The 23,590-nt window shown below is 45.3% G+C and overlaps 1 protein-coding gene across 3 annotated transcripts in view; it reads right to left on the bottom strand.

Moving 5' to 3' along the window:
- Positions 1-23,590, bottom strand: part of LOC117602310 (uncharacterized) — a 91,058-nt gene that overhangs the window by 29,045 nt on the left and 38,423 nt on the right. For 2 of the 3 annotated variants that reach the window (XM_034320160.2, XM_076691768.1), the window contains exon 2: positions 3,052-3,251. In XM_034320160.2, the coding sequence (XP_034176051.1) occupies positions 3,052-3,127 (76 nt within the window). In that variant the 5' untranslated portion in view covers positions 3,128-3,251. Of the gene's footprint in view, positions 1-3,051; positions 3,252-23,590 lie in introns of those variants that run through there. The other variant, XM_076691767.1, reaches the window with a different exon arrangement.

Here is a 23,590-nt window from a genome sequence, read left to right as displayed (position 1 = left end):
GCTTTCGAGGATCCGACCAAATTAAGCTGGTATCCTTTGGGATCCTCTTACGATATTATCGAACCCGCGCGATCCTGCTCTTCGTTTTCTCGCGGACCTTTGCCACCTTTTTGTCGCGACCAGATTTGAACCGGATCTACCCTTATTCCGAGACAGTGTTCACTTTACGATAGCAAGTAATCAATGAATTATTATCAAATTAATTAAAATTTCACCAAAAATTATATCAATCAACAAATAATTATCGATTCACCAATTTGATCGAGGGAAAATACGAAAAGTCTAATTTAATCCCAGTCATAGATGGAGCCACGAGGAAGGGATGGAAATGAATGCATTGAGCTGAAACTCCTTCCAAAAATGTCAATTTTTTTTCACGTACAATACCTATCCAAAAATATTCGAAACGCAAACGATGGAACTCGCGGTTTGGACTAAGTATTTCATCGCGGAAAAGCGCGGAACCCGATGCGAAACAAAACGTTTCGTCGTTCAACGTCCACGTATATCCACTATTTTTTCCGTGCATCAGGAAAAATCCGATTCTAGGGGTTGTTCCGGGTATACACACAGATGAAACGCGCGGGCACAGGCTCGTGTACATCTCGGGACATCTCATTACGCCCGAAGAAAGGAAAGTCGAAGCCACCGAGTGATCCGCATCGTGGCGGTGGCTGAAGGATCTCCTACTGTCATTTAGTCCTTGGCACAATGGACCGGGCCGTCTGCTATCCGATTGTTTGGCTACATTTTTTCCCACAAAAGGAGACGAGGGAGCCGCACACGCGGCCCCGAAAAACGAACGCGTACGAGGAACGGAGAAGGAGAGAGTCAAGCCGAGTCAGTCGATCGCCAATTGACTGACGTTATCGCTCCATCTTTCAGATTAGGAAGATTGCTTAGAAGAGAAGGCTGCCCACCGTGTATACGAGCATCGTGTGTCTCCTTTTATTCTTGGAAATCCTGGATATTGCCTCTCGATCGCGATTTCCAAGCTGACGAAGGGAGGAATAGACGCACGGATCAGGATTCGGGGTGAGTTGTTCTGGAAGTACTTAGGAGAAGATTCGATTACCAGAGACGGACCTTTACGAACAGCTGTTCCGAGGATCCCAGATCGCTTTCTAAAGTGTATACTTGCTGTTTGAATGCAGTTTCGGTGCAGTTTAATGGTCAAATCAGAGGACAGGTTTTATTGAAAAGAGAAATACTGCAAGAAATAATTCTGCATCCTTCTATGGCGCGTATTACTGTTTCGATTCAGATTTTTTAATAATTTTTCAGTTAATATTATTGTTTACGTATAAAATGGAATCCCAAGACTTTTGTTAAAAAATAAGTAAACAAAACTAACAAAAATCGTCGACAATATACGAAGACAGTTTCGATTCACCTTCATTCACCCTTAAGACACATCATCGATCAATTGATCCAATAAAATGAAAAAAAATTAGCATTCCCATGAAGGAACGATCGTCATGGCTTCGAATCGGAGGTAAATAAGATTATACAGAGAGTTGAAGAGAAAAAGGAATCGAAGGGGGAGGAAGAGAGCGCGGTTAGAGCCACAAAGGGCCGCCGCAAAAGAGAAGACTTTACCGGGTCGTTGCACGCTTTTCCGCGAGGATCGAAGCAGATAAGAGATCTACGAGAGAATAACTTCCCTATTGTGGCGGGTCGAGCGAGCGTGTTTGGCCCTGCTTACGGCCCTGTTCGACGATTTAAAGTTACACGTACGCGCAAAACGCGTGTACGCGCTGGATAATCCGATCGCAGACCCATTGTCGAGGATCCGCTCGACGCCCACCGGTTCTCCGCGCAAACTTTACCAGGCTTTTCTTTACCCTCCCCTTTGCCCCCTCTCGCCCTCTGTCTCACCTCTCGCTCCTTTATTCACGCTATTTAATCGGTAGCCACGGGGTTAACGTTCGCGATCCCGATCGCGTAATCCTTTTACTTCCGCGGATCTGAACCTGGCTGATTTGCGATACTCCTCTCGAGCCTTATCTTTCACAAACAATTAAGTATCTATAGAATTGATCTCGAATAAAAAATCATTTGATTCATGAAATTTCAATGATTATTGCAGGAAACTGAAATAATTAAATAGACCACGATGCAGTTAATTGAAAATCGAAAGATCGACTGCGAGAAATCAGGCTGTCGGACTCTCGAGATTCCAACCGGACTGGATCGTGAAATACGCTCGTGTCCGAAGCGTCCGTCAAATACCTGTTCCATCGAGGCATTAACAATCGCCTTCTGGATCGTCTGAATGGCCGTTGGTCGTTCCCGCCAAAAACTGAAAGCGGAGACGAGGGAGAGCGCGTAAGGCGCCCAGCGGTCTGGCCGACGGAATGCGCGTGGGTTCGGATTTTCAGGCCATTAGAGGCCGTTTCTACCCACGGACTCGTCTCGTTCGATCAACCACCCTCAATGAAACCTGACGCTTTCTTCCTACTTCTTCTCTCTTTCTTTGGGGAGGTCACCTTTGGGGTGCGTTCGTAGAACAGAGAGAAAAGGCGAGACTTTGCGCAGGTAGATGGACCAAGTTTCAAACGGAAAGGTGTTTCGTGACACGTCGAGAGGGCAGGTGTTGCTGCTCCGACACCCTCGCACGGAAGGTGGCTGAACGATTACTTTTCCCATAGTTTATATTAAAAATTATAGACCTATCAAACTTTGCTCCCGGGAGCTCCTATAATTTTGTAAAATTTTATACTTAGAAGTGACAGTTAATTCAGAATAATTGAAGTAATTAAAATTTGTTTCAGAAGATGAACAGTTCAAGTAAGAGGGTGGAAGGAGGGTAATAAAAACGAGATGCAGGAAGCTAAAATCAGGCTCGTTCGCGGTCGAACGGTAAGGAGAGAGATTTAGTTTCGTCTAACGGGGCAACAATAAATTCGTCGTGCTGTTAATAAATCCCATTGCCGGCGAGAAGAGAGATCCTGAGCCGCGGCACAAAGGCGCGGATGAACGAAGGATACAACACAGAGGGCGGACCCTTTTGCAGCATTTATTGTAGGAAGCGAGCTTAAGTATTGTTACCTGCTGCTACCGGCATCACTCCCTCTCCTGTTCGCCGTTTTTCTCCTCCTTTTCTTCCAGGATCTCCTACTGCCATCTCTGTTGCTCCTTCCAATCGGAATACCACTCTTTTCGTGCCTTGAAATTCGTTCAGAACGATTGCTGCTTTACTTTCACGTCACTATTCACTACTGTCGCGTGGGAATGCTCGGCTTATCCATCTAAAAACAAATTCAGAAGTTTGTTAATTATTAAGACTCGAAAATAATTATTTTTTATTCACTTTTAAAGCCTCTAACCAACAATCAAAAACAGAAGAGTGCCAGAAAAATCTACTACTCATCGTATAACCGTTCAAATTCAACCCATACGTCGAATTACCTATGGGGGAGAGGCGTTAACGGCCGATTAGAAATTTATTCATACCACCCGGAGGATCATGGTATCCCGGCGTCGCGACGCGTCGGTCGTAAGCGTGCGCGTATTACCTGCTCTCGTCGAAAGAATTCGTAACACCGGATCCCCTGTACGATTTTTTTCTCGTCACGACTTTCGCCACCCTTTCGTGGCACAAGGCAAGTGGCATATGCGTAGCAAGGATACCTTTTCTTCGGCAAGGAAGGAGGAAAGCGGTAGGTACGAGCGAGACGGAAGAAAACGCTGGAGGAGCACGCGGTTGGAAACATCGATTCGACTCGATGCGATTTCGCGTACCGCCAGCCGACACTCGCCAACCCCCTGCATCCCGTTCAATGGCAATCGGAATCTCGGCAACCGAGATTTGTGTCGCGGTTTTGCATGACAGTGGACCCGGGCCCCGGTGTAAGCGACGTCGAAATGGCACACGCTGCGCCAATCGTCGGAATAGACGATGTCAAATCGCTCGAATCGACGCGCGACGCCAATTTCCCGCTGATTTTACACTCCCAGCCACCATATTGTTCGACGAGCGTCTTCAGCCTGATCCTTCGGCTTAGTTAATCGCTTCGAAAAGATCCCTTTATCTAATTATCGAAATTTGCCATTTGGCTCTATGTAAAAAATCTGAGCAATAAAAAAAGATATCACAATTTTTAATCTTGCTTTTAATATTCCATTTACCGATTAACCCCTGAATCTATCATTCTCCATTTACACCCCTGAAAATTCATTTGCACCCTATGTATTCATATTTTATTCATACTATTAACAATAATAAAAACTACGGTGCCCCGTCGATAAATCGAAGAAGAAACGATCGTTTCACGTGCACAGAGGGAAATCGATATACCTTGCGGCTCGCATCTGGCTCCGATCGGTTCATATGAAATTCATAACCAATCGTTCGCGGTGGAATCGAGGATACAGGGTGGTGTTCGTTAAACGACAAGCAGCCAACGACTCAATCGATCTCGGCTGGCGAAACCCGCCCACCGATAAATAATCGTTTATTGCGATGCTGGCGACTCGAGATCGGCTGCCTTCTACGGGCCACGCCTCGATCCGAGACCCACAAAAACTTCACACAAACGCGTACGGTGTATGCGCGATTCAAGAGTAACCGGATCGATTTCGCATTCATTCGCCGGGTTAATAAATCCCGCGGCGGATCACCGCCCATCCAGCATCGTTCTTTCCTGCCCTCGGATTCGGATGTTAATTTTTCCCGGCTCGCAATAATAAGTCGCGACTTTGAATTTCAATGAGAGCAATTTTCCTTGCGAACCCGATAGATCTACACGGGCTTTGTGCCGGGCTCCGCCACCTATGTCTGCGTTTCGAGAGAAATGTAACGTAAAATTCGTTCGAATAACCGTACACACTCGAGTATAATGCTCGTATACGAAGGATTCGACGTTTAACAAACGGATACATCCTGCCGCCGTACGTTGAAAGTGGCCGTTTCTCTCGATGGGGTTGCCGAGTCTCGGGGATGAGTTTTGATTAATACATTTGCATCGACAAACGGAATATTTTGTATAATATAGAGTAACGTATACAGCTGAAGACTCTTATGCAGTGATTGGCCCCATTCCTAGAAAACTAAGAAATATAACAACACGTTTCCTAACCCTCGGACGGCGGACCATGAAAGAAGACACAATTTTAATTTAATTTTGCATCTCATGTTATTATTTTTGTATTATATTATATTTTATACATTTTTGGGAGCCAATCTCGAAAAAAATAAAACACCTGACAGAAATCTCTTAAATTGGAGACAGTAGAATTAACTGTGACTATAGTCTTATAATCACAGCTTAATACTTCGCTTCAATTTCCATTTCTCAATAATCCAAGTCTCAGCTCGAAGAACCTCGAATCTTTCCTGGTTAATTGTATCCTCGCGAAGAAGCCAATCTACCGGCGCCCGACAAAAAGGATATCAAGAAGGTACGAAAAGAGCAACCTCTTCGACGACGAACAGTCGAAAACGCGATATTATTACCTTCGTCCTGTTCCCATTCTCCAACCTTCCATTCACCGTTTTCCCGTCCGTGCTTCCATGAATGGGGAGGATCACGTCCCGAGGCAGCACAATTTCATCACCGATGACCGTCCATCCCTCTCTTTCACCCTGGAAATCGTTCCCGGTGTCGTTTCACTCAGGGTCTCGGCTCTTTTCTAACGGCATTGTCGGCTTCCTAGTGACAAGGCGCGCGACAATGTCCCTCTTCCACCCACAATGAACGCGTTTTCGGGAATTCGTCTCGGCGGTCGCAACAGAAACAGCTTTTTGTCGCGCGAGCACCTAGTTAACGTCTCGAAGGGACCACGGTCTTTTGGGCTTGGATAAGCATAATGGACGAGGTTTACGGACGGAACGAGATTTCGGCCGCACTGAAAGACGTCGAAAGTCAACGGGAAGTCGAGTGGTGGGCGGTATTCGACGAGCATAGACAGGAAGCTGCGAGGATGGTCCGAAAGTAGAAGCATAGTTTACCGGTCACTGGTTGTTTCATGCACCGTTTGTGAAAATTCAAAGAGAAAAAAAAGCATCTCGTTATATTTCTTTCGTAGCGAAACGTATCTGCCTTAACTAGCGGGATCGATGGCGCAACTGAGCTGCAATTTTCAAAATGCAATTGCACATGGCCGTGGCGGCATTGTACCGCGCATCGGTCGTCGACGTCACGTTGTTTCTGCCACTGGCCATTAAATATCTCCTGAAAAGCGTGGCTCGTCAAACGAGGCAAACAGACGATTCAATTAACGCTCGCATCGTGCACTTTTGCGAACGGATCACTCTTCTACCCGCGCACTCTCGACCGAGTTACGATAAATTTTCCCGTCCGGCTCGTTTGTCCGTCGCCTTCGTCGCGCGCGACACCTAGAAATTATAATCCGTCTGTTGAATTTCACGCGCGACGATGCTCGATTCGAGCGTGAACATGCTAGTTTTTAACTCGTTTCAATAATCTTTTATATTCGCTATTAAAACCGTACGATTAAGCGTGTATAATTCGTTTTCCATGAAATTCTAAAATCAAGATAATTGCTTCGTTCTTGCAATACAATTTATCAATTTCCTCGATTCCTTTCCAATCTTTCCTCGCATTTCCTTCGAGTCGAAACGATCGTCGAGGCGAAAAGCTGAAGAGGTTTCTCGGTAAGAGGAAAGACAAAGCTCGCGCGATTTAAGTATCGGGGCAAACAACATTTTAATTTAAATCCGCCGCGGTGGTCGAACGGTGTCGGTGATTGTCATGGTAGGATATGTAAATAGACTAGGAACCAAGCCCCGATAATTATCCGTTTTTCCGTGCTGGATCTGTTTGTCGGCCACTTGTCCTGCCTTCCCCTGGATATCACTTTTATCAACTGGATTGGATCGTCCGGGAGAGAAAACTCCACGGCATTGATTAAGATATCCCTGACGTCGAAGCCACCCTCGATATGCCGGATTATTTTCTCCTGTCAACGATCCGGCCCGTTGTTCGCTAGTGCTTGCCTGCCATCGCGAATTTGCATTACGGATTGATCGAACCGATTCCGCGAAAGAAGAAGAGGTTAGAAGATTGGAGGAAGCTTCTTCTTCTCGCGGTGCTTTCTCGCCCGTAAATCGCCTAAATTCGACGTTTAATTTACTCTGGAGGACGACGGTCTCCTTGAACGCGACACCTATTACCCTGGTGGTATACCAAGATTGCTGCTTCTTCAACAAGGAGAGCGATTCGATTCGATGACACCTTCCATCGTTCGAACAATCGACGGGGATGCCGGTGATTTCCAGCGATTCCGGCAAGGAAACAAGAATTTGTTTATTGGGGTGGTCTTCGAGTACCCAGATTTATCGTGACGCTTGATGGATTCCGACTTGATTCTATTTAAATTCCTATCGTCAGAGTCTAGACGCGTAAATGATCGGAGCCTCTTTTAAATATTTTCTTAAGAAAAATTTTATTCGCAAGTCAGGTGAACGAGAAGTATGCGAAAAGTGCAGGTGCAAGGCGACGCTGACCCATCTCCCTTTTCTTTCTTCGAGAAGGGAAATCTATCAATGGATTTACGGTGCTAATGGTCCGTGACACGCTCCGCACGGGCGTCAATGAAAATTGAAAAAGGGAGATCGGGAATGAATGGCGGACAGCTTATTAAAGGACACGTCCCCTTGGGAGAGACCAGCTCTGTGTCCCTTCGAAGATGACCCAGCATCGTTCTCGCCTCCAACGCGAAGCACACTGAGAGAAGATGCAAATTTTTCTTTCGAATTTCCTCGAAACCTTTGTGTCGATGAAAGCGAATTGTCCTGTCTGAACGGGAAAACGTTAAGAAAACTGGATAGACAGGAAGGCCATAAAGCTTTCTGTAAACAGATGACTATAGAGGATTTCTATTGACAATAAAGTGGTTTTCTGAATTTTTCTATGAAACTTCACAATTTCCACGAAAGCTTTAGAACGATATGAAGATCCACGTCTGAACGACGATTAGCAAGCAGATAACAGGAAATCCGCGTTAGATTATAAGGCGAACGTATCAGGACCAATTTCGGCGCGGTGACATCTTTAAAGTAGCGCTCGAGCACCGTGGTGACACGTGTTCCTGACACTTGTATACGTCCCTGCACCGTCGTACTCGTACGACCGACTCGACGGGTGAAAGGGGTGGGCGGGGGGGGATTGGTCGAGACTTTCGACACCCTTATTTCTCCCGAAGCTTTTTTCCCCGGCTTTCTTCGCGACACGATGCCCCTGACAGACGTTCCTCTTTCTCTCGTTCTCTTCGAAATCGGTCTGAATCGTGTGGAACGCTGGTAACGTTAGCAGTCGACGCCCCTCGACGCCCATTGCTTGCGACTACAGTCTGCATTGTGAAGATTTTTCACCGACACTTTATTTCACTCGCGATCCTGGCCACGATCTTTTCTCTTTTTTCAAAAACGTGGACAGTTAAAGAATCAAATTCGCCAGTAACGATGGTTTAAAAGATGATTGTGATTTCTGATCTTCAAACAGATCATCTTTAGAAATTTAAAAAAAAATACTCATCTTACTACTTAATTGACAAAGATTGTTTGGATGTGATTCATATGTAGCTTGTATGAATAGATTAATTTATGAATCTCTAATACTTTTCTGATAGTGAATGATGTGTCTAAGAAGATGATGTAAAGTCGGAGAAAGGAATCTTGAAACTTGTTGCAGATACAGCTATATTTTCTTTCATTATGAAATTTGATTAATTGTTTCCTTTCTACAGAACAAAATAGCTTGAATCAACGAACAGTTTGTTGCCAATGAAATAATACTGATTAACACATTGATTTCCACGGCGTTTAATATGGTATATAGAGTAACATGAATTATTAAAAACGTTTGCTACCACTATGATGATTCTCTATTTCTGATATTTAATATTCTTCTCTTGTTTAGGAATTATTTAATCATCAAGGCAATCAGTGTCTTAAGACTGAACTGTCCAATCTAATGGTTCAATTATTAGTATAATTGTATTTCTCATTTTCTAATTTCGAAATCACAGCACAACCATCAGAGATACCTATGATAAAGAGATATTTTATTCAAATGCTCTCAATCATCGACATGCATAAGCAAATCGAGCAGAAGCTCGAACCGAGATATCGCGTTCCCATTATGACCAAGATTTCTCGATGATGAATATCAATTAGCGATCAAGATTCGACTCCGGTGCCGTCTGTGACTGTTGGATTTCAATCGAATGTCCGCGATCGTTCTCACGGGGAAACGGTTCTGTAACACGACACCGGGTCTTCTTCAATAACCGATTTCCCTGCCTCGCGTTCCAGAAACAGTTTCCACGTATCGACATCTGTCCCATCGACGACGACGATCACCGTTCGATTTATGCAAAAATAATATTTTCTAATAATCAGACGCGAACGAGAACGGCACTTGGTTCACGGATCAACGATGCGACAATGTACGGAACAACGAAGAAATCGCATTGTCGCGAATAAAAGGGAAAAAAAGCGTGATAGTCGTTGCTCGGGAGGCTAGCGGCGGATCGAAGAGGAAGCGAAAAGGGGATGTTAAAGAAGGAAGAACCCTTCGACGGGACGACATTGTGACCCGTAAACGTTCTTATTGTGATCCACGTGTGTTACAAATTCCCTTTCGTGCCCTTTGGCCGGGAATAAACCCTTTCCTTAATTAGCATTGTATGGAATTCCTATCGGCGAATCGGTATCTGCCTTCGTTCGGCCGTTCGGTTTCTCTCTATAGACTCACCGATACCGGTGTATCGATAGGTTGATACCCAAGGACCTCGTTCCGATGTTATTTCAATCCACGGGGTAAGAAAAGTACATCGACGACGAGGGGTTCTTTTCTTCGATAAAAAGAACGGTGAATCGATGCTCGACAATTGTCACCGAAGAAATCATATATTCGAGATGTCGGAATTACGTGACTCGGATCGCAGTGAATTGAAATCGATACTTTTCGATGCCTTCGTAGAGCTCATCCGCCGAGGGAAATCGTTGTGATTTATATAAACGAGCCTAGCGAGTTTGGGAACATTTTAAATCAATGAAACTGACGTGGACTTATGCATCGAACCGATACGTTACAATCAACTACCACTTCTTCCACGTCCTCTCACGAGCTGTCGAGGTTCACGCGTTTCACTTCGAAAAGTAGAAAAAAGCAGAAGAAAGTACCGTATCGCGTGTAGCATGACCAAATCCGCTGGTACTCAGGGTCAGTTTGACGGGTTCGCTGGCTGTCAGATGTGTCAGGATAGTGGCAGATCGGATCTGACCGCGGGAGAAACGATAGCTGCTAATGTACGTACCGGTGAACAAAGGTGCCACCCAACGCGTCCGATAGGAAGCGTCTTTGATCGTTCCACGGCGATCACCGGTGTGTCCCATGTCTATCTAGTTAAAGGAACTCGACGCGGAGATTTCTGTCCAGCTGTCCATCCGTGGACGCGAACTCGTATAATCATGATGATTAGCTCGGACGCGAACGCGTATCGATGCCTGCTCGCGTTCCCATTGTGCGAGAAACGGATCTGGATGCTGGGACGGGCATTGGCTTCCTGGGTTTTGATTAAGAACCAGATTTTCCTCCTTGCGCTAAGGATACTTGTATATCTCTTCTGCCAGTCTGTTCTACTTATTGTTAGTTATCGAACTGGTACGATTTTGGACGCGTTTAGTCGCAGAAAATATTACAAATCATTCCGAATTTTAATACACGATTTCGAATCGATTTAAACTCTCGATCAATACCCTGAAAAAGCAGCCAAGTCAGAGCTCGATTTCCCACAACAGCTCGATCTGAAGATAGCCACGAGCACCGTGTAGACGGGAGAGATATCGCGGGGGGTCAATCGATGATCCGTACGACACGAGGAACACGTTTGACGTGACGGTGCGTGGCATCGAGTTCAAACAGCAAGAAACGGTGCCCGGTGAGCGAGCGAGCAACACCTGCGAGTACCAATCACGTACGTCGTCGTACGGGGTCTCCCGGTGATAAATCAACCGGCACCTTTTCCACGTACGAGTTGTACGTGTGCCCGCGTGCACGGGGTTATTATTTATGGGCGTTCGTTAGCGTGGCAACAGTTCCGAAACGTGTCGAGTCCGACACCTTCGGGACTCTGTGTGGCCCCTTTGGATCCGCGCGTCATCGCGATTGCAGCTCGTGGTAATCATCGTTGAAGGAGTCACGATTGCCCTTATGCACTGGGTTATCGATAACCAACGGTTAATTTATGAACGACGCCACGATTTGCCCGGTGATTGGAAATTGTTTGCTGCCGTCAACCGAACCGACCTTTACCTTCCGCCGGCTGAAATATGTATTGTTTTTAATTTGCTTCTTTTTCGGTAGAGAGGAAATGATGATGGGGTGTCTCTGCGACAAACGACGCGATAAAAGAATCATAAGACCCTTGAAGGTTTTGTTGGATTTTGAGATTCATGAAAAGCGATCCTTCATGATATAAAATGTTGATATCGAAATTTTTAATATCACCTTAAGTAACATGTATGCAATTATTTCGCTCACTGAAGGATATTATAATGAAAAAAATTCTTCGGATCCAATGATGAAAATAGTCCCCGCTACCTTGCACCCTTCGATCCACCCAACCGAAACGAAACAACTCTTTTTTCAGCGTCGCAGAAGGCATCGCGAATCAGTTTTCAGCAAGCAGCGAATTCATCAGCGTCATTGAAAGAAACGCAAACGCGTCAGAGGTGAATCGCGATGAAACCAGTGCCGTCGACAAGAGTGCCGTTTAATATAAATAATCCGTGGATCGTCAATGAGGAAGCGCGCGGATCTTGGAGTTTTCACGCCTTTTGCCGGGAGAAAAATTAGCGTGCAGCTTCGAAAGGCTCGCATTGGAAGCGTGGAAACGCTCGAGGTGGGTGAGGCGCGAGAAGAGAAAAGGAAAAGGGGCGAAACGAAGGTACAAAAGGAAATATTGAAATTGAAATCTAACGTTTCTATTGGTCTCTGTGCCGGTTTTCTCTGGCTGGTCGGTCTCGTTAGTCGCGTTTCTCGCGAGCACGTGACGAAGACAGAATCGTTATGTCGGCAGCGAGTCGCTTTTGTCCGTCGAACCGCGTCGCGACGCGACGCATCGCGACACGGGCAAAGCGCGAGGCCAGGTTGAACCTGGTGAAAAAGAAGGGAACAAACGAGCACGGAACGACGAAGAAAGAAAGAAACGGGGGTGGAGAAAGAAACGAGGCCTATGGGAGACGCAGGCTTCGCTATAATTACGATATATACGGGTATTACCGGTATTATCGTATTAATAACGCGGCGACGTATATACCCGTCGCATTATAACGCGAATCTATGGAACCGCTATGCAGCCTGATGAATATTACGAATAACATTTGCCTTTTTGTCCACCGACGCCTTTCTTTTCTAACATTTTACCCTCTCTGGCAGCCTGAAAACGCGTCTAACCGCTTCTACAGGGAATCCAAAAAATTAAGTTTCAAGAGTAATACTCGGTTAATAAACATGGGAATAAAAATCATTAATTTTACAAAGATATCACTTAAATCGGTAAAAAAAATGATCTTAAAAATATGCAAGTGAGCCTAATTTTTAATGAAATACATTATGTTGATAATTTTTTATTTTAGAATCTATTGATAATTGAGCACTCGTTGAATTTTATTTATAATATCTGATTGTTAGACTACCGACACACCCCATATATTCAACACCTCTTCCAAACCAACCAACCAAGCGTACAGTATCCATCTATCCATCCATATGCGACTGGATACGCAGAAATTCCAAGTCTACGGATTCTATGCGCGACACTCTCGTCTCTCTTACTTTGCACGAGTATGTGAGCGTGTGTAGCTCGCGACAAATACACGAACGGTTCCTCATAATACCAGCTTTATCCCTGGAGCTCATAATTAGACCGCGGCTCCGTGAATATCTTTCCTCTTCCTCGCAAAAGTTTCAATCCATTTCTACCCACCACCACTCGACTACCGTGCATCGACCAATGGCAACCGACTAAACAGTTGAAGTGTTAAATCTAAATTTTGCATTTTTTTCCTGCCAACTCATCTTCATCCTTATTCAATTTTCACACGATCCCATATTCACGTGATATTTTCCCATTGGTCGATGGATGTTTATTAAGGAGAAAAGTGTGAAAAAGAACGTGACTGTTCGGTTTTCTCACCCCCTGTCCAAGAGAACATGATTAGTCATAAATCCATTACAGGTAACAGATTCTTCTATAAAAAATTTAGAATACGTGTACGAATCCATAGTGTCCGACGAGATAAAGAAAAATTAAAAGAAACCAGCTTTATTGAAAGCTACCAATTTTTATCATCCCCGAATTAAAATGACCGTTCCCCTGAATCGAGTCTACTCTCCGTGGAAAAACATTTCATCCGTCCATATCGCGGGTCCATTTTCCAGCTGGAACGTTATTTTTCGAGGCACAGGCATCGAAAGGGATGGGGATGGAAACGTGAGAAAGAAGGTGAACAGGGATGACTATTAATTTCACTGGTGGGCACTTGGCCGTCGATGGCATGCATTAACGGACTGATTCGTGCCTTCGGACATCGAACATCCAGCGAATACCGAATGCTTATAGATAGCTTCTTCGAAGAGAGAAAAGGACGAGCATAGGCTGGCTCGAGCGAATAGAAAGAGAGGGTGGAAGGGTGGCGTTTGCAAAGATTGATAGGACGGAACTCTACCGGTGGATTCGTAATGGATAGCCCGTGTCCGAATTCACCGATAACCGAACTCCACTGTCCGCTTCCCTTGCACCCCCGAACTCCTTTCTCTATCTTTCTCCCGTGTACCCAATACCTTCTAATGGAATCCACGATTGTGTTCCTTATCAAAGGGAGCCGAGTAGTGCGCCTCTCGTTGGGGATAGCGATCCATTATTGAGCGGCGAGCTTCCGGGCGCGATATAACTTATTTTTACCCGGTTCCACGTGCATACGCGATTTTCAAAGGGAAATCAGGGAATCAAGAATCGGTAGAATTATTTGAGATCAAACCTGAAGACTTGTAGAAAGTTTTATTAGTATGTAACTTAATTAGCCTTGGGAGTTGACTAATTATTTTAAGTTAAATTGAAAGGAGGAATATTTCCAAGGGTTAATATAAAAAAAAAAATCTTAAATAATTCTCCCTGTATTAACTATAACTCGTACCTGCATGTTGCGACAGATTTTCCCTTTAGGAAAGCTTGACTCCCATCGCTACGGCAATTAGAGCAAAATATATATACCTAGACGCCTTTTTGTCGAATGGATAAACAGCTAGGGAGTAAAAGGCGAGCGATTCGCAACAGGCGATACGTTCCATGCTGTTTTGCATAATATGAATCCTATATAAGAAGGGGCAGCGGGCGTGCGTGTATGTACACCTCGTGCGAGGAACATCGCGGCTCTGAAATATCACGGCTGGACTACTTTCAATGGCAGCCTCCCGGTCTGATAGTTTACGAGCTTGCGAGTCGCCAAGCTTCTTTTCTCGTTCGGAACACCCGATAGAGGAAGGCACCTTTTGTCAGGGCCCTTTGCACGCCACTAAACTATTTCACTTTCAACTTTCGACGCGTTAAAGGGTTTACGGCCTCCACGGGGAGGGTGAACGTGCATTGGCTGCAAAAAAGCTCGAAGTCACCGAGGATGATTGGTGTACGGCGGCGTAACAAGGTGAAAGCGATTCGAGGATTCATTTCTTTCTTTTTTTTTTTTATTCTCTTGTTACTCTTGCACGTCGACTGTGAAGAATTTCGAATTTAATGGATTCCTTTTTGTTATTAATAATCATCTTTAATAGATAAGAAAGAATAGATAAATATGCATCCCAGTGCTTCATTTAAATAGCGTTTTCTGTAGAACGTCCGTTATAAAAATTCTTCAACACGAAACCGTTAAAAAATTCAACTCCTTTCCCGACGACACGCGCGACACCCGCCAACCACGAACTTCCGTCGACCGTTTCTCTGAAAAAAAAAAAAATTCGATATCCGTTGGCCTCTTTTCCACAATAATCCTCGTTCCATCTGTCGCGCAACGTTAACAGTCACCGAATTTCCTTGCGAACGTTTCTCAATCGGGGATCGATCGTTTTACGCGGCTTCTCTCGCGAGGGGAAAGGGTTCGACGCGGAGTCAGCCCTCGATGAGTCGCGTGGTCCTCGGTTCGGGACCCTTCGTTTTTCCCGCAGAAATCCCAGGAACCCTTTAATAACGGTCACTCACGAAGTTAGCAGGTGATCGTTACCCTTTTTTTTCCCGATCCGTGTGAAACTTCGCCGATCTCCTAACCCTTCGAGAACGGGCCTATTTTTATTTTCTCCTCCTTTCACCTCGCCCCGTTCCTTTCCACGAAATCAATTCTCGATCTTCGCTTCGCTTCGTTAACCGAAAGAATGAACATTTCCACGGAACGTTAAAAGGCGACACGCGCGATAATGTATTCTTTTCTGGGGAGAATGAAACGGAGAAACGAGAACCGTTCGCGGCATTCACCGTAAGAAAAGGCAGAAAATGAGAGACGTCGCGCGAGGGAAAGGTGCAAGGGACCCGCATAAATATTCCCTCGAGACTTGGAAGGAAGGAAGGAAGGAAGGTTTGTTACTGGACGAGGAAAAAGGAGATCGAAACACGAAGAAAGCGACAACACGGAGGCGAAGTAGGCAGAGTGGGACTCGATTTTATTCGCGGGAGGCCCCGTAGCCGCGGGTCCTTTTCGAACGATTAATTCGGTTTTATGGCCTGCTAAGAGTTACGACGGAAACCGTGTAAATCACGCGGCAACACGAAACCAGAATCTCTGTCGAACACCCACGTGCACCTATGGAATCGCGCGTAAACGTATACCTGTACCAAGGACCGGTACACGTGTCCGGTTGCGCACAACACTGCCAGTACGGCGACCTGTCGAGACAGCAATAAATTCCACTTAGCCATTTTTCTCAGCCTAGTGTTTCGACTCGCCAATGACAACAACAACTCGTCATTGATAACGTTAACCTTGCACAGTTTTAAGATCATTTACTGAAAATTTTAATTAAAAACAGAACTAATATTAATAATATGTCGCAACCGGTTGAACACCCTGGCCGAGAGTTTCGTCTGAGAAGATATAAGAAAACTCGGGGAATAATCGAACGTGGCAACCGTGCGGCTCGCTCGCTGCCACACTAGATTAATGTTATTTCAATGGGGATTCAGGGGTATCGCCATAACTGACCCCGATTTGCATTAGAATCGGGGTGAAATCGCGAAGGGACGGTGAGCTGAAACGCGTCGCCTTTGGGAACGCGCCAAACCGTGTGCGTGTTCCCCGAAACACATCCCTGTGTCCGGTTTCTCACCCCCTTAACCCCCTCGTACATCGTCTTTCTCTGCACCTTTAACGCGCGCGCCTTTCGACCAGATTAAAATCCACCTCGTGCTACGCGCATAGAAAGAAATTACTCGTTTGGAAGAGAGGATCTCTCGCAACCCTTTCGGAGAAGCATAATCAACGTTCAGAGATACATTGTTTCCTTGTATGTGGCTATTAGAGTCGAAGGGGTCGAAAAAGAGTTTGACATTGATACTGTGAATGAATAAAAACTAGGGTTGGAGTAAGAAAATATTTCCTTCTTGAAGAATTTATAATAAATTGCAGGAATTTATTTTGTAATAAAAGATTATTTGAAGCTACCGTAGGAAAGAAATGAAATTATTAAATGAAAGAGATAAGATATCCTCTGAAAACGAACGCAGGAAGTGAGTAGTAAAACAGCGGCCACTACGGTCGGCAGCACAATTAACGAGTTTAAGTGAGGCTCGATCGTTCGAAGCGCATCTTTATAGTTTCTCAGATAAATCTACGGGCTTTGTGGGAATCACGAGTCCATGAAAGTGACTAATTTCGACCGTCGATTCGGTCGTAAAGTCTTGAAAACACGCTGTAAACTGCGCTAAGATAAAGGGTCTAATGTGACTCTACCTACTGAAAGCCTTCCGAGATAAACAGGCTTTCACGTTTCGTTTAACGAATTGATTTTCACAAGAATGAAAAATGGACGATGACGATAATCTCGACAAACGAATTTTCATTCGTTAAACGAAAGTCGAAAGGATAAGCGAAAATTAATGTTCCAACGTTCGAACGTGTTAATTGACGAAACCTTAAGAAGCTGAAATAAAATGAGCAAATATATATAAAATTTGCGCCGTTTATAAAGCAGAAAACCATCAAACGTCTCACGATCGCTATTCCCTGCACCCCTATTCATCAGCAACCCCTCGATTTGTCTCTTTCCTTCGCCGTTGTTTCATCGAAGCTGGTGAAAAAGAAAAAAGTGCTCGCCATGACAAAGGCACAGGACGCGGTAGCAACGGCGGAAGTGACTAGTCGAAAAGCGGCATTATGCAAGCAAGTTCCCGTAAATTGGAAACATCAGTTTCAAGAGGGATCAGATCGTCGCGTAACGTTTGCACAAGCGAGTCGATCGATGGCGCGGAACCCAGCATCGTTAATATCCGGAAAATCACGTCCGGTGGACCATCTTCGCTCGACGACGCGCCTCGTCGAAGCTCGGAAGACGCCTCCGTTCATTTTTCATCCGCGAGGAAGAATGCGGAGCAGCGACGGGACAACGACGCCTCGTTAATTCACGTAGCAGTCTCAGCAAAGGAATAATGCGTGTCGACGACCGCTTGGCTGGGATCTCATTAACGATAGCAGACGCCTATTACCATCACACTGAATACTTTTCACCGGTTGCAAAATTATTAAGAACACGAAAATCGTTGATTTTCCATCGTTCAACGGAAGAAGTTGGACAAAATAAATAAGAAGGAATTTCTATGAAAAAGTTGAATAATTTAAAAGTTAAAATGCCAGTCGATCGGGATGAATTATTCCAAGCTTTCGAAGGTAGACAGACGTAACGGCAAACACTTAGGATCCCTCTTTATTTCTATTTATTTCTCTCTCCCCGTAGAAATTCGTGCGCGTGTGCGTGTCGGAGAGTTTAACGCTCGCAGCACGGGTCACACAATGCCGTGTATGGACACTATGGGCATTGTGCGAAGCGAGAGCGAATGAATATGCGCACGATGCATCAAAGAGTTAAGACTCAATGGCGGACCACACAGACCCCGGAATCGAGAGGACAGTCGGGCTTAACGGTTAACGTATTATTATACGGATCCACGTTGTAGCTGGCCATCGGAACGGTTATCATTGTCTATGATCCTTTCCTTCTGGAGGAGAGGTCAAACGCGACCCCGACCTCCGTACCGAGGGATCCCCGAAACGAATGCCTCGAGACATCAACCGTGATTCGATAATTAAACCGTGGACGCATGTGTTTGAAACGCGCTTTGTCGAGTTTGATATATCTGTCCAGCGGCGCCCTTTATGAAAGGGGTGAACGTTATAATTCTAATTGAAAATTATTGTCATCTGTGTGTTTGCGAGCGTGCGTATTATAGAATTAATAATAAAGAATTCATCTAATTAAAAATACTAATTCTTTGTTTTAAATTGTGACACATTCTATCGGACATGCTTTTGCAAGCAGAAAGTACATATTGAGAGTAACGAGAGGACAGAAAATATTATCCTACCCACTCGTTGCTTTTCCCAAACGTCCCCTTTGAATCCTTCATCCCGATGATCTTGCTCGTTACATTCCTCGATACACACCTTCGTTCGAGGTTCTTATGTTAGACCCTGGTACACATTGAATCGAAGAAAAGAGAATGTTTGCGCAGCCCGGTGCAGGACATCGAGTCTCGGTTTATCGTTTTCTTTGCCCCCTTTCTTTGGGCATCGAGGGTGGAACACTGTTATTATAAATGACGTCAAGAGGGAGCAGTAACAACAAAGTGACCGGTAGCTCGAACGATTCCTCTGTCGAAATGTCAGAATTATATTCTCTGAATGACCATAGATGGGTACAAGTTGCTCGTGTCTATTGAAAAAACGAGAGGAGTGCAAGTTTCGGGCAGAGATACTTAACGAGATGAATATAAGTTAGTGCTTTCAATTCGACAATGGGAGTTTCGTGGCAAGAAAACGATTGAAATTGGTATACTCCTTACTTATATTCAAAACAATTCTAGTTGCGTGTACCTGAATGTACCTGAAGGTTAAATAATTAAATAAGAAACCTATCCCAGTCACCATCAAACATTATCGAATATACATCCCTCCCTATCTCACAATTCAACAAAACATTTCTTCTATTTCGTTAAAGAATTCGAATGCGAAGAAAGAGAAACGTTATAATACCCACCACCCTTCGACCAGCACCCCTACCTTCTCATGGACGATTAAAAAGAGAAAGAGAACTGTTATCTAGAGATCCATCAAGGATTTCCTAAATTGAGTTTTCCAAGCCGTTTAACAATCTCGATATCAACTCGACTTCGCGTACGACTTCATACGAGCCCTCTGTTGGGAACAGAGGGGGTAAAAAAGGTCAGAAGGTGAGGTAGCCCCTGCGGTTGTGGCGCAACGGGGGGTGGGGATGCACACTCGACATAGGCACCAGGCTGTCTGCCTCGAAAAGCAAAGCAGCCGGACCATCCGGGGCGTTCTCGTGTTCGTGGACACCCATATACACCCATCAGGGTGTAGATAGTACGAAGAAGAAGAAGAAGAAGAAGAAGCACCTACCTCCACGAACGGTCCGGTGTAAAAATAGAAAAGCCAACCCGGGAACCCGTCCAACTGCATATTACTTCGGACATCGGAATGCACGGCCCTGTGAGATGAAACACACGTGTGTTTCACGCCTTCCTCTTGTACCTCGCGTCCTTTTCGAACGGTTCAAATCCGAAACAGAAAATGAAGACTCGCAGTTAGATTCGGCTAAACGATAGGTGTCGATTCGCACGGGGCATCGAAATACATGATCCTATATTTTTAAGAAATTCAAGCCAATCTCAATTCACTTCCTCAAAGGAAGGAACTTCCGAAAGAAGAAAGCGAACAAGGAACTCTATTTTCATCTTCGTTCGGCGATCGTGCCGCGAACGTTTCAAAAATCACCGACCAGGGCCATAAACGGTGCAGTAAAAATCAAGCCGTGCGTTTCGGCCGGCTTAATGGCTGATTCAGCAGGATCTCGTTTGTCGTCCATTATGGGGGCCAGCCGATCGACAGTATCTTCTCCGAGCAGCATTGTGCGGAATTCTTCACGCCTGCCAATCGTGCCTCACGGATGCTCCGCGGGACGGATCGTCCGTCAGCTACGAGGGAACATAATCCCACGAACCGAAAGAAGAAGAAGAAGAAAAAAAAGGGGGGGAAGGAAAAAGAAAACAGATCCATCGGTCCGCGGAGGGGATGCACCGATTATGCGGTACGAGGATCGGTGCATTCAGCGGAACCGCTCGAGCGCGAGATATTGGATGTTTTGGAAACATATACGCGTACAATGCGGAAGGGTGAGAGCGGAAAGTAGTTACCTTACGATCCTCCGCCCCGGTGGACCGGTTTCCTCGGACCCGAGGGATGAAAAGAGGACTCGAGATCCGCGTCGAAAGCACGCGTGAACGAAGCTTAAAGTGAGAGAGGCCCGTGGCATCTGGCTTAGCCTTGTAGGAAGCACGCCTCGGCGAGCCTGATACTCAGTTGCGGCTTTTTCGCTAAAGGAACCTCGCTTTTCCTTCGTCCGGCAAAAAATCCGTACGCTCTTTGTAGCGGGATTTGTAATTAAAATCGTTGCGATCTAACCTATTCTATTCGATTTTTTGCTGTTCCACGATCCAAAGCGAATTAGACGTTTCACGAGTGACCCTCTTCTGCGATCTTGATACGCGTCGCGACTGTTATTAACCCTCGATAACCCGGGTCAATCTCGGACCGAGGGCTACGATTTCTTTATGGAGAAAGATGATGTATCCCTTAGAAAAGTGAAAGTATCGTGATGCAGAGGTCCGAATTCTCACGGTGGTCAGAACAATGTAACACCGTTCGAATTTCGAGAGGCACCGCCACCCGGAGGAGGAATTTAATACGCTAGGTGGACCAGTTTCATCCGTAGAGGAGGAAAAATTCGGCAAAGGTAGGTAGCCGAGCACGATTCACGAGTACAATGTATCAAGCCACGTAGATGTTATCTGGCTTTGATCGTAGCAAGGGTATCCCGCAACCCCTTCCTCGAGTCTGGTAACGAGCCAAAGCAACCCTTTCCTCTGCTCCTTTTTCCCCGTTCCGATCGCAGACTGTGTAAAGAAGGTACGCGATGGCTTCTTCAGCCTCTTCTATCGTTACTTCACCCGGCATCCATGGTCCACTGGCCTCGATCTCTATTTCGCCAGGTACCCCTCGATTCGTGAAAGTATCGTGTATCGGTGGCCGCAAAAAACAACTCGACCCGTATTCATATACAGATCGTTACGTCGAGGATGTATCTCTTCTTTACTCGACCACTCTTGATCCGCGTAGGACGATCTCGAAAAGGATTAACAGGTACGGGGGACTCGTAACGAATTCAGGGCTCGACGATCAGAGTTTCATGGCTGACGAATTCTTTTCTTTCGAGGGATGAACGGTGTTATTATTAGAGGAGCTTGTAACCGGTGGAAGATCTTTAGATGTTATAAATTTTCTTTGGTAGAAATTTTACTAATTCTTGCACCCTTTCTTCTAGTGTGTTCTAATCACAGCATCAACGAATTTTTCAGGAATAGAAAAAAATGAAGGAGACACGGTTAATTGGTGTCTTTAATCGTCTCACTTGCGTCGAATAGAGGGATCGCTTTAAAGAGTTATTAGGTCTGCGGGATCGAAGAACGGGCTTCTGTGGAAAGCGAGGAGGCAAACCGCGGTCTACTCGAGAAAATCATGGATAAAAGGCCGCTTTGATGTGAAGCGGTACTTCAACTAGCCTCCTTTCAGGAATTCCACCGTGAAGCCGTTTCACCAATTACTTCATAATGTCGCTACCGGAAGAGGAAGAATTCCAGGGAAGAAATAATCGCGCACGCTTCGCGAGTTGGAAATACCATCCCCTATTTTCATCCGTTTTCTATTTCTTCCACGTTCGTATTTTGAATACTTTCTTTCCGAATAAATCAATAAAAATCCAAAGTTAATTCGCACAGTGATTTTATCCAAAGATTTTAAAACTTAGTCTTCTTCCCATCGATCAGAGAGAATCTGTATATCGAAACTCAGGCAGCGGATGCGTAATCCGGTCGGGCTCGAATCATCCCGTTTTTTTTTTTATTTCGAGCTCCTTTATTTATCTATATTATAATCCGCCATTGTGCGCGTCGCTTTTATCGAGTGAACAGCATTGAATCGTAATCTTGGTAGCGGCTACGCGGAATGAAAATAGAAGGAGGATCATTCCTTAAGCCCCGTGTGGAGCTGTCGGTCGTACAATGCGATCTAAGCACAAATCGATCGCCACGGACGAAAAAGATACATCGATCCCGTGGTCGATCTGTCCTTCTATTCTCTCAATGGGCCAACTCTAGCACAGCATCGTGGAGGGAAAATAAAAAGAGTGTCGCGGGGAACACCTTGAAAAGGAACGCCGCCACATAAATGTATTATATATTTATGCCACGTCCCTGTGGATACCTGGCATTGTGCCTCGACCTCGTCTTTCTCTTTTCTCCACCGTTCCTGACACCCTGTCGCCCCTTTTGTTTCGTGGATGATTCCACTGGCGCAGGACACGTCCGTGAGATAAGCCAGACAATGGCTGCTTTCTCGTCTAAAGGAGACAGTATCGCGATCTCATCTTGTCCGATCCGTGGGCAGAGTAGAAGAAAAAAAATAAAAGGAAATAAAGAAAGAAGAATCTCATTCGGCATGCTCTAGTCTCTTATTTTTGGGATTATTTCATCCCGCGATTGCCCGGCCAAAGATCTTACGTTTCAGACTGGCGGTTTCGGGCTCGATCGGAAGGTCCTTCGACCTGGAATTTCTATTTAGAAAGGTGGAACGACGCGATGATCAAGGTTCAAACGTAGAGCAATCGAACGCGTTCAGAAGGAATCAAAGTTTCGTTGTTGCTTAGCTAGTCGGTCGCGGTTACTTCTGGGCCGAGCAGAAGCTGATGTCCTTGGGGGACTCCCTGCTGGCAGCGTGCGTAAACCGAGCACGAAGGAAAGCAGGATGAAAGGGAGATAGAACGCGGCCCGAAAAGGGTGTTTGTCGAGACGAGAATCGAGAAAGGCGTTGCGGTGGGCTCGAACCGCGTCCGTACCTCCCACGAGGCACACCGACCAATTGTTTATCGGCAATTGCCATGAAAATCCTTGACCCTTCGGGTCTGACTATCCTGGAGCAAACCCTTCGAGGAATATTTAAGAGGCCGGCAATCCTTTATGAACGCAATTCACTTTCGCACCTTGACAATAGCCCGGGGGTGGATATCACTGTTTGTACAGCGATAATCGGTCTTCCGTTTTCGAATCTGCGACCAATGGGCGGGTGGGACCTGATCTTTTCATTCAAACGTCGACGAGTATTTGTTAATTGAATTAGAAAATTGACTACGGAAATGGAAAGGTTTATACCTAGTCGGGATGAAATTTATGATTGTTTGCTGATATTCATGTTTACAATATTAATAAAGTATAGTATTTGAATATA

This window comes from Osmia lignaria, chromosome 13 (assembly GCF_051020975.1).
Source record: "Osmia lignaria lignaria isolate PbOS001 chromosome 13, iyOsmLign1, whole genome shotgun sequence".
In the NCBI taxonomy this organism is placed as follows: domain Eukaryota; kingdom Metazoa; phylum Arthropoda; class Insecta; order Hymenoptera; family Megachilidae; genus Osmia; species Osmia lignaria.
Note: the sequence above shows the minus strand (reverse complement) of the source record. Positions and strands in the feature narration are given on the sequence as shown.